General features: G+C 44.4%; 1 protein-coding gene across 5 annotated transcripts in view; it reads left to right on the forward strand.

Annotated features, from left to right (window-relative positions):
* Positions 1-16,961, forward strand: part of lin7a (lin-7 homolog A (C. elegans)) — an 83,583-nt gene that overhangs the window by 65,988 nt on the left and 634 nt on the right. For 3 of the 5 annotated variants that reach the window (XM_078219791.1, XM_078219790.1, XM_078219794.1), the window contains exons 4-6: positions 4,962-5,171; positions 6,977-7,189; positions 8,390-8,421. In XM_078219791.1, the coding sequence (XP_078075917.1) occupies positions 4,962-5,171; positions 6,977-7,189 (423 nt within the window). In that variant the 3' untranslated portion in view covers positions 8,390-8,421. Of the gene's footprint in view, positions 1-4,961; positions 5,172-6,976; positions 7,190-8,389; positions 8,422-11,427; positions 11,577-13,914; positions 14,015-16,961 lie in introns of those variants that run through there. The other 2 variants (XM_078219792.1, XM_078219793.1) reach the window with 2 other exon arrangements.

Below are 16,961 nucleotides of genomic sequence, written 5' to 3' on the forward strand. Positions count from 1 at the left end.
CCAAAAGGCGTTTGATAAGGTGCCCCATAAAAGGCTGCTGAAGAAGATTAGGGCACACGGAGTTGGGGGTAGTGTGTTAAAGTGGATTGGGGACTGGCTATCCGACAGGAAGCAAAGAGTCGGAATAAATGGGTGTTTTTCCGGTTGGAGGAAGGTAACTAGTGGCGTGCCGCAGGGATCGGTACTCGGGCCGCAACTGTTTACCATTTATATAGATGATCTGGAGGAGGGGACGGAGTGTAGGGTAACGAAGTTTGCAGACGACACAAAGATAAGTGGAAAAGTGAATCATGTGGAGGATGGAGAAGATCTGCAGAGAGATTTGGACAGGCTGAGTGAGTGGGCGAGGATATGGCAAATGGAGTATAACGTTGATAAATGCGAGGTTATACACTTTGGAGGAAATAATAACAAATGGGATTACTATCTCAATGGAAACAAATTAAAACATGCTACCGTGCAAAGGGACCTGGGGGTCCTTGTGCATGAGACGCAAAAGCCCAGTCTGCAGGTACAACAGGTGATCAAGAAGGCAAATGGGATGTTGGCCTATATTGCGAGGGGGATAGAATATAAAAGCAGGGATGTCTTGATGCACCTGTACAGGGCATTGGTGAGGCCGCAGCTGGAATACTGTGTGCAGTATTGGTCCCCTTATATGAGGAAGGATATATTGGCATTGGAGGGAGTGCAGAGAAGGTTCACCAGGTTGATACCGGAGATGAGGGGTTTGGATTATGAGGAGAGGCTGAGGAGATTGGGTTTGTACTCGTTGGAGTTTAGAAGGATGAGGGGGGATCTTATGGAGACTTATAAGATAATGCGGGGGCTGGATAGGGTGGAGGCGGAGAGATTCTTTCCACTTAGTAAGGAAGTTAAAACTAGAGGACACAGCCTCAAAATAAAGGGGGGTTGGTTTAAGACAGAGTTGAGGAGGAACTTCTTCTCCCAGAGGGTGGTGAATCTCTGGAATTCTCTGCCCACTGAGGTGGTGGAGGCTACCTCGCTGAATATGTTTAAAGCGCGGATGGATGGATTCCTGAGCGGTAAGGGAATTAAGGGTTATGGGGATCAGGCGGGTAAGTGGTACTGATCCACGTCAGATCAGCCATGATCTTATTGAATGGCGGGGCAGGCTCGAGGGGCTAGATGGCCTACTCCTGCTCCTATTTCTTATGTTCTTATGTAGATACCTTGCCAGTACCAGGTAGAAAGTGCAAAAATGAATTCAACTCACCCCTGCTCGCCCTTTCAGCCTAAGCCCTGTGAGCCAAAGTCTTATAGCTCACACTCTGCTTCCCACACACTCCACTGCCCGCTCCCGACGCTGCCCGCTGTATACTGCAGCCTACCTTTTATACTTCACGCGCTTAGAAAACCCTTCCCAGACTCCTTTGCTGCCCACTTCTAGTTTTCACTTTAAACTTGAAAAACTGCTGTTAAAGTAAAGGCCAAAAAAATACACACACTAGCTGACTAATTAAATAAATAAACAATTCAATTAATCTCTCACCAGCACTGCTGCCTTCAATCACCCCTCTCAGCTTGCTCCAGTGGATCAATGAGTTTTAGGTTTAGGTTTATTTATTAGTGTCACAAGTAAGGCTTACATTAACACTGCGATGAAGTTACTGTGAAAATCCCCTAGTCACCACACTCCGGCGCCTGTTCAGGCCAATGCACCTAACCAGCACGTCTTTCGGATTGTGGGAGGAAACCGGAGCACCCGGAGGAAACCCACGCAGACACGGGGAGAACATGCAGACTCCACTCAGACAGTGACCCGAGACCGGGAATCGAACCCGGGTCCCTGGCGCTGTGAGGCAGCAGTGCTAGCCATTGTGCCACCGTGCCACCCAAAAGCCCATTTACCTCACTAATTCCCCTAACCTGCATATCTTTAGACACTAGGGCCGGAATTTTACCGGCACGCCCGTCCCAATTCCGGGGGCAGGCGAGGCTCGGAGAACGACATTTTCCGTTGGCCTCAAGCGAGATCGTACGAACTTCAGGCGGATGTACCAGTAAAATTCCGCCCCAAGGGACACTTTAGCATAGCCAATCCATTTAACCTGCACATCTTTGGAATGTTAGAGGAAACCGGAGCACCCGGAGGAAACCCACGGAGACACGAGGAGAACGTGCGGACTCTGCATAGACAGTGACCCAAGCTGGGAATCGAACCCGGGCCCCTGGCGCTGTGAGGCAGCAGAGCAAATCACTGTGCCACCTGTATGGATTGTTGATGATACATTTGTTAGGGGCATGGCTTGCTGTCAGCTTTTACATTGGTTGGTTTGCCTTGTGAGAAAGGAGGGCTGAGGACTGATTGGGTAAGTTGCCAATCAGGTCTATTTCAGCAGTTTGTTTGATCCCTTATTTAGTGATGGTCGGGGGAAGGGCAATATTTCAGGCATGTTGGATCCCGTGTGTTACTCTGGCCTGAGTGTTGAATCAACTCAATTATGCGAACCTTGTATAACTTGGGTGGGTTTGGGATTTTGTTCCCATCAGTTGTGTTTATTTTTTCCTTGCTCCTTCCTCTTTTTTTACTTTCTGTCCATCACTCTCTCATATTTTTTTTTTTGGCACTCTTGTTTCTTAATTTCCTGCCTTGCATTTCCGAGAGTCATTTCCTTCCTTGCTCTCTTTAGTCTCCATATCTTTCTCCTTCATTTCAATTTTGGTTTTTTTCCTGATTATTTGCTCATCTTCTCCAAGCCTTTTTCTCTCACTTTTCTAGTGTGTGAGGCACTGAGCGTTAAACAGCTGGTGAAGAAGCCCACAGAATGGGGTTTTGGAGAAGGTGGAAATGAAACATAGAAACATAGAAGATAGAAACAGGAGGAGGCCATTTGGCCCTTCGAGCCTGCTCCACTATTCATCACGATCATGGCTGATTGTCCAACTCAATAGCCTAATCCTGCTTTCTCCCCATAACCTTTGATTCTATTTGCAAAAGTGCTATATCTAGCCACCCCTTGAATACATTCAATGTTTTGACATCCACTACTTCCTGTGGTAATGAATTCCACAGGCTCCCCACTCTTTGGGTGAAGAAATGTCTTCTCATCTCCGTCCTAAATAGTCAACCCCAAATCCTCAGACTGTGACCCCTGGTTCTGGACTCCCCCACCATCATGAACATCATCCCTGCATCTACCCTGTCTAGTCCTGTTAGAATTTTAGAAGTCCCTGAGATCCTCCCTCATTCGTCTGAACTCCAGCGAAAATAATCCTAACCAAGTCAATCTCTCCTCATACATCAGTCCTGCCATCCCCGGAATCAGCCTAGTAAACCTTCGCTGCACTCCCTCGAACGGGGAAAAATAGTAAAGGAAGAAAATGAGTTTACTTCTCAAAATACAATGAAGATGAAATAAGTTCCTCCACCTGGAAAAAGGTAGCTGTGTCATTTGCAAGATTGGTGAGGAGGGAGAAACATTTCAGGATCAAATTAACTAAACACGCCTTTCCCGAGAAGAAGAAACTTGGAGTTTTCCCTTTCTTTATCATTTAAAAAAAAATTATGGACAAAGGCATGGGATTCGGCATTCCTGTGACAAAGGTATGATGACATATCAATATATGCAAAATAATGGGCTGAATCACGGAGTGGGTGAGGCTGGAAAATGAGACCAGCCATTCAAAAGTCCATCAATTTTGGCAGGATTGGAAAATTCTACCAACATCTTTAATTGGCCATTACCTCGCAAAGAAATTTGCATGCATTGAGTGTGGTTATTGTCATCTCTGAAGATCCAAACTGCCATTCCCTTTGAGCAAATTACAAAACAAACTCGCGGCAGTAGCTGTAATGACTCCAATCAGGCCATTGAGGTTGGCCAATTGGAATATGAACTCCCTGATTAAGGAGTCAATTGAAGGGCCAATCAGCAGGTCCTTTCCTAGTATTTAACTGGGAGTGTCAGTTCCTCTGGCACTCCCGAAGGTAGACTGCTGACTGATAGCACGCTGTGTACTGCTGTTGGAATTGTAAATAAAGGGATTTTGATGAAGCGACATCTGCCTCCGAAAAGTTATTGCAGTACCCTAACTCTAACCACCTCTGTACTGACCCAAAGAATGAACAGACTTCTCCTTGTTCTTTTTCTCCACCGATGCCAACTTCAGTTACCACACCTAACCTTGTCATTTAGTCGTGTCACACAGTGCAGTCAGTGCAAAGTCGGGAACTGAAAAGTATAGGCTGGACTTTGAATATGTTGAGGTTTTTCTATTTGATGTAAAAGCAGGCCTCCCCATGCTGCTCACACCTCCTGGCTATGGAAATTGTATCGTGTTCAGCTCTTGCAAACCTGACGCAACCTTTACAGAATGAAATGATCTTAGAACAAAGGTTGTGTCTGGGTCAGTCATTTCAGATGTAAGAATGTATCAGTAAACTCAACACCATTGCTAGCAACTGAAAGTATACCTTTTAAATGGGTAGCAGCCGGAGTTCATAGATTAAGTATTGCACCTATTGTTCCTTAGAAAGCCGACCACCATGTGGCACTGCACTTTGGCATTCTAGATTATCATCATTGAATCCATACAGTGCAGAAATAGGCCATTTGGCCCATCTGGCTCCTAATCTATATATTAACAAAAAGGCCTGATTTTCAGACAACTGAGGTGAGATCTCCATTCAGCTGAGGAAAGTCGATGCACATCTTGACTTCAGTTGATTCAAAACAGCTCTTATTCGATGCAAGCTAAAAAATACTGCACTCATCGCAGGTCCTGCTATTTTTTTCTACGCATTTGAATATCCAGAACTCTTTTTGTGACATGGAAAGTGGACACTTTCCATTCTATGGGAATATATCGAGGATGGATATAGCTTTTATACTGGATGTATTTCATTACTCAGCTTTATTGGCATTAACAATGAACTTTCAAAAGCTTATGGAACGCTGTGGAGCTAAAATGCAAAATTCCTCCTCCTTTTCTTCCAGGCCACTGTTGCTGCTTTTGCTGCAAGTGAAGGCCATTCCCATCCTCGGGTTGTAGAGTTACCCAAGACGGAAGAAGGCCTCGGCTTTAATGTCATGGGTGGGAAGGAGCAAAATTCTCCAATCTACATCTCTCGTATTATTCCTGGAGGCGTTGCTGATAGACATGGGAGCTTAAAGCGTGGAGATCAATTACTGTCTGTCAATGGTGTGGTAAGTCATTGATCCAGTTAGTCTGAAGTGAACATTTACACTTGAATAATGAATATTTATTGAACAATTCCAAAATGCGATCAGTGTCTTTTTTATGACTTATGTGGCTATGCCATTTAATTCATCAGTAACTTTTAAATTACAAAGAAAATCTATATTTGGAATAGTGTAAATAGCTGGGCCCAGCAGACACTTGGGGAGGAATTTTCCTGTCCCGTTCACCATAGGAATCGTAGTGGGCAGAGGACGGACCATGCAAAGATTCATTGACCTCAGGCAGGATTTTCCGGTCTTGGAGCGAGCACGGTTGGAAAATCCTGCCCCTGTTCATCAGTTGTCCTCCATTTATTATTACCCACTGTTTTGTCCTTTTGTTGCTAAGACTAGGGTTCATGTAAATTAAAATTAAGAAGGACAAATATAGAGCGTGACTATAGCAACTGATAATTAACAGCAAATTGGCTCATTGAATTAAAAAGTTGATATCATTACTTACAGTAAAAATGATGGCTGACATTTAATGTATAACACATTGCTTAGAGTGTGTTCCAGAAAGCGACATCATTGATACCAAAGTTGGGAATATTATTATATCCACGAGATCATTTCGTAATTTGAAGTTTCCTTCAAAATTCCAAAAGTGCAGTCCACATTTGTTCCACAAGAGCATTGCCGTACTCTTTGAGTTAAATGTCTTGAAGTGAACAAAACCAGAACCAAACTAATCCATGCATTCGAAATGGTGCAATTTTTCAGCAATGACTAACGAGGGGAAACTGGCCCAGAGTTCAGTCACGCTGAACTTTTTTTCCAATTGTTAGTTCTCACTGAATGCATTGTGAAACACCAAGTCAAAATATTTTTTTGGAAACTTTTCACTTTTTTGACCTGCTTTTAAATGTGAGTGAAAGCAAAAGAAGAATCTTTCTTTTGGTGTATTCAGGATAATGTGTCGAGCTGAATTCCTGATGTTCCTATCTTCAGAACTCCGAGTTATTTCAAGAATGTGCTTTACCGATGGGTCCGCACCGACTCTCCGACAGAGCATTGTACCCATAACCTCTCCCCCGGCCTATTCCCACAACCCCACATACTTTACTCTGCTAATCATCCTAACCTACACATTTTTAAATTTATTTTATTAGTGTCACAAGTAGGCTTACATTAACACAGCAAAGAAGTTACTGTGAAAATCCCCTAGTCACCACACTCTGCCTGTTCGGGTACACTGAGGGAAAATTTAGCATGGCCAGTGCACCTAACCAGCACGTCTTTCAGACTGTGGGAGGAAACCGGAGCATCCAGAGGAAACTCACGCAGGCACTGGGGAGAGCATGCCGACTCTGCACAGACAGTGACCCAAGCAGGGAATTGAACCCGGGTCCCTGGCACTGTGAGGCCTTCTTTGGACTCTTCAGGTGCAAATGAACATGGCCAATCCGCCTAACCTACACACATTTGGACACTACTTTTTTCAGTTTTACATTGGCTTTGCACTGAATATAGATATGGCTGAAATGAAATGAATTTTTATGAAAGACTGCCAATATTGTTTTTAAGTTTATATATTTAACAGAAGAGAATATTTTTTCCTTGAGCAAATTTACACGGCAATGTGTTTTTCAGGACCATACTACAAATTATTTCCTCCGCTCACCCCCACCCCTGCTCCGCTGTCCCTGCACCAATGTGAGGGATTGAAGCTGTGATTGCTCAGGAGATAGTTATGTGTTTACGATATTACACAATCTTTTCGGTCTTTGTTCTACAGTGCAGAGAATAAAGGATATTTCTTTCAATTTTAGAGTGTGGAAGGGGAGCACCATGAAAAGGCAGTGGAATTACTAAAGGCTGCTCAGAGCAGTGTGAAGCTGGTTGTTCGCTACACGCCCAAGGTGCTGGAGGAAATGGAAGCAAGATTTGAGAAACTGCGAACTGCCCGACGCAGACAGCAGCAGCAACTTCTGATCCAACAGCAACAGCAGCAGCAGCAAGTCCAACAGAATCATATGTCATAGGTCAGAATGCTCACTTGTATTTTAAGGGAAATGCCCAACTTGGGAGGTCAAATGCATTCATTTCCGTTTGATATTCATCCCAGCATCAGAACATGTTGATGTAGTCACCATGCACACATCTTCTTTTCAAGGGAAAAGTTTCACTACTTCAAGAAACCAAGTCCGCATGGCATGCACGCACGTACACACAGGCTAAGTGACTGCAGAGTCACAAACACACGTTCAGTCAATCACCCCTTCAAACCCATTAAATCATTCACCGGCTTACAATGCCCATTACCAATTACAGAGAGGCCTCATTCACAACATCACTGCATGCTCAGGTTTTGATCTTCTGATCTTTTCGTATTATCGATTTTGGCCAACGGGAAAATCGCCACAGACTGTTAAACAGAACATTTCTAATCAGATATTAGAATATGTGCTGTATCATACCTTGGAAGTCAATCAAATTTGCCATTTGCAATTAATTAGCTTGAGTAAAAATTGATGATGTACGTAAAGATTATCTTTAAATATAAATTCTGCAAACAAAGATTCCAGTACCAGTTTCAGCTGGTCAAGCAAATTAAAATGATGGCACAGTGGTTAAATACTGCTGTCTCACAGCACCAGGGATCCGGGTTTGATTCCCAGCTTGGGTCACTGTGCAGAGTCTGCACGTTCTCCCCATGTCTGTGTGGGTTTCCTCCGGGTGCTCCAGTTGCCTCTCTCAGTCTGAAAGACGTGATAGTTAGGTGCATTGGCCATGCTAAGTTCTCCTTCTGTCCCCGAACAGGCGCTGGAGTGTGGCGACGAGGGGATTTTCACAGTAGCTGCATTGCAGTGTTAATGTAAGCCTACTTGTGACACTGAGAAATAAACTTTATTGTGTGGATTACATTTGTCAAGTCAGTTCAAGCAGAATCATATAATGTCTGCTATATACTCTAAAATGAAGTGTACTAATTGAATAATTTTACATCACATTGTTAAAAGTACATGTAAATTAAAAGTAATTTGCAGCTTATCTTATGAGAAGTTGGCAACATTTTATTTTCTGACCTGCATAAGAGATCACTGTTACACCATAAAAATTACTTTACATTCAGTTTTTAATTCTTAATCCAGCTGGTGCTAATTATTTGTAATTATCATTGAAGAAAATTTGCATTTGTGACTTTTAAATTTAGTGTTTTTTTCTGTTTATGTTGCCTGTAGAATACAAACTGGAAAAATCAACTGCTTGACAAGTAAGTATTAAAACTTCCACTATTTAGTTAGATCAAACATTGAACTGTTTTATAAAGCCCAGTGAAATAATGATTTCAGTGACTCTGTCCATAATAAAGCCACTACAGCAGTATTAATGATATAGATTAAAATGATTTGAAATGCAAGCAAGAGGATGAAGTGTCAGGGTTTTAATTAGATTCTACAATTTACAAACAGAGATTATCAAGAAAGTCTTTTAAGTATATCATAATTTAATGGAGAGGAAGCTGTAACATATAATTACTTCAATTATTCCTGTATGGGGAACTTGGCACCACGGGAGGTTCCAGGAAATTTGGGTGCTCTGTGCACAAATCAAAACATTAATATGCAGACACAGCAAACCATCAGGAAGGCAAACAATACGCTAACTTTATTGCAAGGGTGTTGGAGGATAAGATTTGATTTGATTTATTATTGTCACATGTATCAGAAAGGATAGGGTGCAGAATATAGTGTTGCAGTTACAGATAGGGTGTAGAGAAAGATCAACTTAATATGAGGTAGGTGCTTGAGTGAGTTGATATGTGTCCTCAAAATTTTGTATTTTTTTCTCAACGGAAAAAGGTAGAAGAGAGTATTCTGGGATGTGTGGGGTCCTTGACTATGCTGGCTGCTTTCCCAAGGCAGTGGGAAGTGTAGACGGAGTCAGTGGATGGGAGGCTGATTTGCGTGATGGAATGGGCTATGTTCAGAGGCCCTGCTGCAATTATATAGGGCAGCAGTGAGATCACACAGTGTATTGTGTTGGTGATCTTATCTAAGAAACATAGAAATGTAGAAGATAGGAGCAGGAGGAGGCCATTTGGCCCTTCGAGCCTGCTCCGCCATTCATTATGATCATGGCTGGTCATCCAACTCAATAGCCTAATCCTGCTTTTTCCCCATAACCCTTGATCCCATTTGCCCCAACTGCTACATCCAGCCGCTTCTTGAATATATTCAATGTTCTGGCATCAACTACTTCCTGTGGTAATGAATTCCACAGACTCACCACTCTTTGGGTGAAGAAATGTCTCCTCACCTCCGTCCTAAATGGTCTACCCTGAATCCTCAGACTGTGACCCCTGGTTGTGGACTCCCCCACCATCGGAAATATCCTTCCTGCATCTAGCCCTGTTAGAATTTTATAAGTCTATGAGATCCCCCCCCCCCCATTCGAATGAACTCCAGCAAAAACAATCCTAACCTAGTCACTCTCTCCTCATACATCAGTCCCGCCATCCCCAGAATCAGCCTGGTAAACTAAAGAAGGATACACTTGCCTTAGAGAAGGTGCAACAGGGATTCGCTAGATTGATACCTGGAATGAGAGGGCTTTCCGAATAGGAGAGATTGAGGAGAATGGGCCTGTGTTCTCTGGCGTTCAGAAGTGATCTCGTGTTTAGAAAATTTAGTGGGGTAGACACTGACAGGCTGTGATCCCTGATCGGAGAGTCTAAAACTGTCGGGTTGGACGTTTAGAACTGAGCTGAAGAAAAATCTTTTCATTCGGTCCTATGAATCTTTGGCATTCCCTACCCCAGAGGGCTGCAGGTAAATCTTCAAAACTGAGATCAGTATATTTTTGGACTCTTAAGGTAGTTAAGGGGTGGGCAGGAAAGTGGGGTACAAGAACGTAAGAACATAAGAACTAGGAGCAGGAGTAGACCATTTGGACCCTCGAGCCTGTTCCGCCATTCAATAAGATCATGGCTGATCTTTAAGTGGACTCAGCTCCACTTACCCACCCGCTCACCATAACCCTTAATTCCTTTACTGTTCAAAAATCTATTTATCTTTGCCTTAAAAACATTCAATGAGGCTGCTTCACTGGGCAGGGAATTCCACAGATTCACAACCCTTTATGTGAAGAAGTTCCTGGTCCTAAATCCGCTCCCCCTTATTTTGAAGCTATGCCCCCTAATTCTGGTTTCACTCGCCAGTGAAAACAGCCTCCCTACTTCTATCTTATTTACTCCTTTCATAACTTTATGTTTCTATAAGATCCCTCCTCATTCTTTTAAATTCCAATGAGTATAGTCCCAATCTACTCAGTCTCTCCTCATAAGCCAACCCTCTCAACTCTGGAATCAACCGAGTGAATCTCCTCTGCACTCCCTCCAGTGTCAGTATATCCTTTCTCAAGTAAGGAGACCAAAACTGTACACAGTATTCCAGGTGTGGCCTCACCAGCACCTTTTACAGCTGCAACATAACCTCCCTGATTTTAAACTCCATTCCTCTAGCAATGAAGGACAAAATTCCATTTGCCTTCTTAATTACCTGCTACACCTGTGCAAGGACACTCAGGTCCCTCTGCACAGCAGCATGCTGCAATGTTTTACCATTTAAATAATAGTTCATTTTGCTGTTATTCCTACCAAAATGGATGACCTCACATTTACCAACATTTTACTCCATCTGCCAGACCCTTGCCGGGTCTATATCCCTCTGTAGACGTTCAGTGTGCTCTGCCATTCATCTTAGTGTCATCTGCGAACTTTGACACACTACACTTGGTCCTCAACTCCAAATCATCGATGTAAATTGTAAACAATTGCGGTCCCAATACTGATCCCTGAGGCACACCACTAGTCACTGATTGCCAACCAGAAAAACACCCATTTATTCCCACTCTTTGCTTTCTGTTGGTTAACCAATCCTCTATCCATGCTAATACATTACCTGTAACACCGTGCCCTTTTATCTCATGCAGCAGCCTTTTGTGCGGCACCTGGTTGAATGCCATCTGGAAATCCAAATACACCACATCCACCACTTCCCCGTTGTCCACTGCGCTCGTAATGTCCTCAAAGAATTCCACTAAATTAGTTAAACATGACTTGCCTTCCATGAACCCATGCTGTATCTTCCCAATGACATCTATCCAGATGTCTCACTATTTCTTCCTTGATGATAGATTCAAGCACTTTCCCCGCTACACAAGTTAAGCTAACCGGCCTATAGTTACCCACCTTTTGTCTACTTCCTTTTTTAAACAGTGGCGTCACATTTGCTGTTTTCCAATCTGCGGGAACCACCGCAGAGTCCAGCAGGTTTTGGTAAATTACCACGAGTGCATTTCCTATCGGCTGGTGGCTCTGACATCCATCATTATGAAGTGCTAAGAAAGGCTAGTCATGACATGAATCAATTCCAACCTCCCGGACCACCTGGATCCACTGCAGTTTGCCGACCGCTGCAACAGGTCCACAGCAGATGCCATTTCCCTGACCCTGCACTCAACCCTGGAACACCTAGATAACAAGGACACCTATGTCAGATTCCTATTTATTGACTACAGCTCAGCCTTCAACACTATTATTCCCACGAAACTCATCTCCAAACTCCGTGACCTGGGCCTCGGCACCTCCCTCTGTGACTGGAACCTGAACTTCCTAACTCACAGACCACAATCAGTAAGGATAGGCAACAACATCTCCTCCACGATCATCCTCAACATCGCTGCCCCATAAGGCTGTGTTCTCAGCCCCCTACTATACTCCTTATACACCTATGACTGTGCGGCCAAATTCCCTTCCAATTCGATTTTCAAGTTTGCTGACAACATCACCGTAGTAGGTCAGATCTCAAACAATGACGAGACAGAGTACAGGAATGAGAGAGAAAATCTGGTGAACTGGTGCGGCAACAATAAACTCTCCCTCAATGTCAACAAGACAAAGGAGATTGTTGTCGACTTCAGGAAACATAAAGGAGAACATGCCCCTGTCTACATCAATAGGGACGAAGTAGAAAGGGTTGAGAGCTTCAAGTTTTTAGGTGTCCCGATCACCAACAACCTGTCCTGGTCCCCCCATGCTGACACTATAGTTAAGAAAACCCACCAACGCCTCTACTTTCTCAGAAGACTAAGGAAATTTGGCATGTCAGCTACGACTCCCACCAACTTTTACAGATGCACTATAGAAAGCATTCTTTCTGGTTGTATCACAACTTGGTATGGCTCTTGCTCTGCCCAAGACCGCAAGGAACTACAAAAGGTCGTGAATGTAGCCCAATCCATCACGCAAACCAGCCTCCCATCCATTGACTCTGTTGACACTTCCCGCTGCCTCGGCAAAGCAGCCAGCATAATTAAAGACCCCACGCACCCCGGACATTCTCTCTTCCACCTTCTTCCTTCGGGAAAAAGATACAAAAGTCTGAGGTCATGTACCAACCGATTCAAGAACAGCTTCTTCCCTGCTGCTGTCAGACTTTTGAATGGACTTACCTTGCATTAAGTTGATCTTTCTGTACACCCTAACTATGACTGTAACCCAACATTCTGCACTCTCTTGTTTCCTTCTCTATGAACGGTATGTTTTGTCTGTATAGCGCGCAAAAAACAATACTTTTCACTATGTTAATACATGTGACAATAATAAATCAAATCAAATCAAAGCACTTTCCCCCACCATCTCTTTTAGAATCCTGGGATGCATTCCATCAGGGCCAGGAGACTTGCCTACCTTTAGCCCCATTAGTTTACCTAACACTGCTTCTTTAGTGATAATGGTCGTTTCTAGGTCCTCACCTGCTTGTCATCAATTTTTTGCATGTTATTTGTGTCTTCCACAGTGAAGACTGACACAAAATACTTGTTCAATGCCTCGGCCATTTCCTCCTTTCCCGTCATTAAATCCCCCCTTCTCATCCTGTAAAGGACCTTAGCCACTCTTTTTCATTTTATATATTTGTAGAAACCTTTGCTATCTGTTCTTATACTCTGAGCTAGTTTACTCTCATAATTGATCTTTCTTTTCTTTATTGCTTTTTTTGTGGCTTTCTGTTGACCTTTAAAGATTTCCCACTAATCTTTGCCACTTTGTATGCATTTTCTTTCAATTTGATACCCTCCTTTATTTCCTTAGATATCCATGACTGATTATCTCTTTTTCTACAGTCCTGCCTTACCGCTGGTATATACATTCACTGAACCCTGAAAAATCGCTTTGAAGTTCTCCACACTTCCTCAATTGTCCCACCATTAAGTTTTTGCTCCCAGTCTACCTTAGCCAACTCCTCCTATTCCCATTGTAGTCTCCTTTGTTTAAGCACGAGACACTGGTATTGGATTTTATCTTCTCATGCTCCATCTGTATTTTAAATTCAACCATACTGTGATCGTTCCTTTCAAGAGGATCCCCAACTGTGAGGTTATTAATTATTCCTGTTTCATTACACAGGACCAGATCCAGGGTAGCTTGCTCCCTTGTGGGTTCCATTACATACTGTTCAAAGAAACTATTGCGGATACATTCTATGATCTCCTTCTCAAGGCTGGTTTGACCAATCGACATGTAGATTAAAGATTCCCATGATAATTGCCGTACTATTTTTACATGCATCAGTTATTTCCTTGTTTATTGCTCGCCCCACCATGATGTTATTATTTGGTAGTCTATAGACTACGCCTATCAGTGACTTTTTCTCCTTACTATTTCTAATTTCCACGCAAATAGATTTAACGCTTTTCTCCATAGAACCTATATCATCTCTCACTACCGCCCTGATGTCATCCTTAAATATCAAAGCTACACCACCTTCCTTACCACCTTGTCTGTCCTTCCTGGATATTTAACTCCCAGTCGTGACCACCCTGCAACTATGGCTGCGATTCTCCCATTGCAATCCACAACTTTTCTGCCGGGTTGCAGTGGGAGAAGCGCGTCGCCGGCCTTGTTCTGGGATTTGTGCATGCGCCGGGAACATATGCTCGTCTCCCAGAGCTGGCGAACAGTTGCCGGTCAGACCACGCTGGAAACCGGTGGGAAGGCAGGCAAGTAATTTGAATCTTTTAAAAATGTATTTTAAATATGTTTTAAATGTGATTATCAGGAACTTTTGGGTCCCGATTGAATCTCCCACCCCGCCAGGAGTACTTCATTCCGGCGGGGTTTACACTAGCTCCCCATGTTCGGGAAACTAGCGGGAGACCCCACCGGAATGGAGGGGTGGGGCCCCCTGGGCATGGGCACCCTGGCAGTGCCAGCCTATACCCCCGGCACTCCCCAAGGAGCAAAGTGCCCATGCCCAGGGGGTGGGGCCTAAGGGGAATCAGTGGCCACACTGGAGTCCCGCTGCCACTCTGCATGGCAATCGGCCTGGGATGGAGGGAGGGCAGCAATTGGGGGGGGGGGGGGGGGGGGGAGGAGTAGTCTGCTGGGGGGAAGCCTGCCCCAGGGGGGGGGCTCTGCCGGATCGCCATTGCTGGGGGGTTGGGCTGTGCATCGGGGCGCTCTGGGATGGGGGGTGGTCTCAGCTCTGGCCCGGGAATTGCTGTGGGGGCCACAGTCAGGCCGTGGGAGGGGGGGGGGGGGGCAGAGGGGCAGCACTGCGGGGGTCCTGGGCTGGCCAGCGATCGAGCTGGCCAGGAAACGGGGAGAATGCGCAGAGTTCCAGAACTGTCTGACTCCGGCATGAATAGGCCCCGCCCCCATGAGTTTTTAATAATATTCATGACTGGGACTTCCGCAGTGCACAGAGTGCGGAGATTCGGGTGAGAAGCTGAACTGACAAAACAGTCGGGATCCAGAACAGTTTTCCCGTCAATTCAGCGCTTTTGGGAGAATCGCAGCCTATGTCTCTGTAATGGCCACTAAATGATACTCAATACTCATTCGTGATGATTTGTGCCGTCAACTCATTTACCTTGTTTCGAATTTTATGAGCATTTGGGTAAAGTGCCCTTGTGCTAGTTTTTATACCTTTTTGAATCCTAACATCTCCTGAGTTCTTCTCCTTTTTAATTTTTTTGTAATTTTGCATGTAGTTGAAACCTCCCCACGTTAACCTGCTGTTTTGCTTCCCATCAACCATTATACTTCCCATAGTTTCACCCTTCCCTTCCCCCCCGACTTGCTAGTTTAAAATCCTTGTGACCACTCTATTTATCCTTTCCGCTAGAACACTGGTCCCAGATTGGTTCAGATGAAGACCGTACCAACGTTACTGATGCCAATGCCCCATGAAATGGAACCCTTCTTTCCCGCACTACTCCTTTAGCCACATGTTCACTTCCCTAATTTTCTCATCCCTGTGCCAATTCGCACGTGGCTCGAGTAGTAATCCAGAGATTATAACCCTTGAGGACCTGTTCTTTAATTTAGCTTCTAAGTATTGATAATCCCCAAACAGGTCCTATTTCCTAGTCTTGCCTATGTTGTTTGTCCCAATGTGGACCACAACAACTGGATCCTCCCCCCTCCCATTCCAATATCCTTTCAAGCCGGTCAGACACATCCCTCACTCTGGACCGGGCAGGCAACATACCATGCGGGACTCACGATCTGGTTTACAAAGGATGCTATCAATCCCCCTAATATAGAATCCCCTACAACTGTCACTTGTCTTTTTGCTCCCTCCTCTTGAATGACATCCTGTACCATGGTGCAGTGGTCGGCTCGCTTGTCCTCCCTACAGCCCTTTTCCTCATCCACACGGGGAGCAAGTACCTCACACCTGTTGGACAAGGTCAAGAGCTGAAGCTCCTCAGTTCCTGAATTTAGGATCCCCCTACCTACCTCACTTGCAGACGCATCCCATTGTCCCTGACCACTGGCTGAACTTGAGGTACTTAATCTACCGGATGTGACCGCCTCCTGAAACAAAGTGTCCCCCTCCCAGATGTCCGCAGCATCTGAAGCTCAGACTCCAGCTCATTAATTCTGAGCCAAAGTTCTTTGAGCAACCACCACTTGCTGCGGATGTGGTCACTGCAGCTCACAATGGGATCTGCCAGCTCCCACATCATACAGCAACAGCACCTGCCCAGCCATCTCTACTTAGTTTACGAAATTAGCTTTGCTCTTATAGTGGGAAGGCAATGGGCACTCACTCCCCAACACACTTCCCCCACCCATCTACCTCTGGACACCCTTTGCCTTCCAGGCCATCCTTCAAGGATCGTAAAATCCAGTCCATAGTGTCGGCCTTTTCTCATTAATAGCATTTACCAGAATGAACCAGAACTCAATTCCCTGACTAGGGAATGTGATCCTGCAGAGGTGCTATCTTTTAAATGTGAAATTAAACCAAGACCCCCCTCCACAGTAAGAAGTCTTACAACACCAGGTAAAAGTCCAACACCTGAGGAAGGAGCAGTGCTCCGAAAGCTCGTGATTCCAAATAAACCTGTTGGACTTTAACCTGGTGTTGTGAGACTTCTTACCATAATGGGTGGATGCAAAGAAATTCCTTGGTAGTTCTTCCAGTGTCCTGGCCAATATTCCCTCAGCTGATCATCTATTCAATTGACGCCATGCAAATTGGCTATCACATTTTCCTACATCGCAACACTTCAAAAGTAGCATAAAATTCTCTGGAATATCCTGAGATCATGAACAGGTGTTGTTAAACAGGAGTTCTTTATTTCTTGTTGAGCTTTGTGTTTGTTTCAACTACTAAGGCTTGGAAAAATCAGCCAAACCTCCCACTTCTATTCAACAAACCTAAGTAACTTTGGAATTTGAGTCACAAACGTAAGTATTGTTAGGTTACTTTGGAGATGAATTGTACTAACAATGTAGAT

The sequence above is a fragment of the Mustelus asterias genome, chromosome 9 (assembly GCF_964213995.1).
Source record: "Mustelus asterias chromosome 9, sMusAst1.hap1.1, whole genome shotgun sequence".
Taxonomy (NCBI): Eukaryota; Metazoa; Chordata; class Chondrichthyes; order Carcharhiniformes; family Triakidae; genus Mustelus; species Mustelus asterias.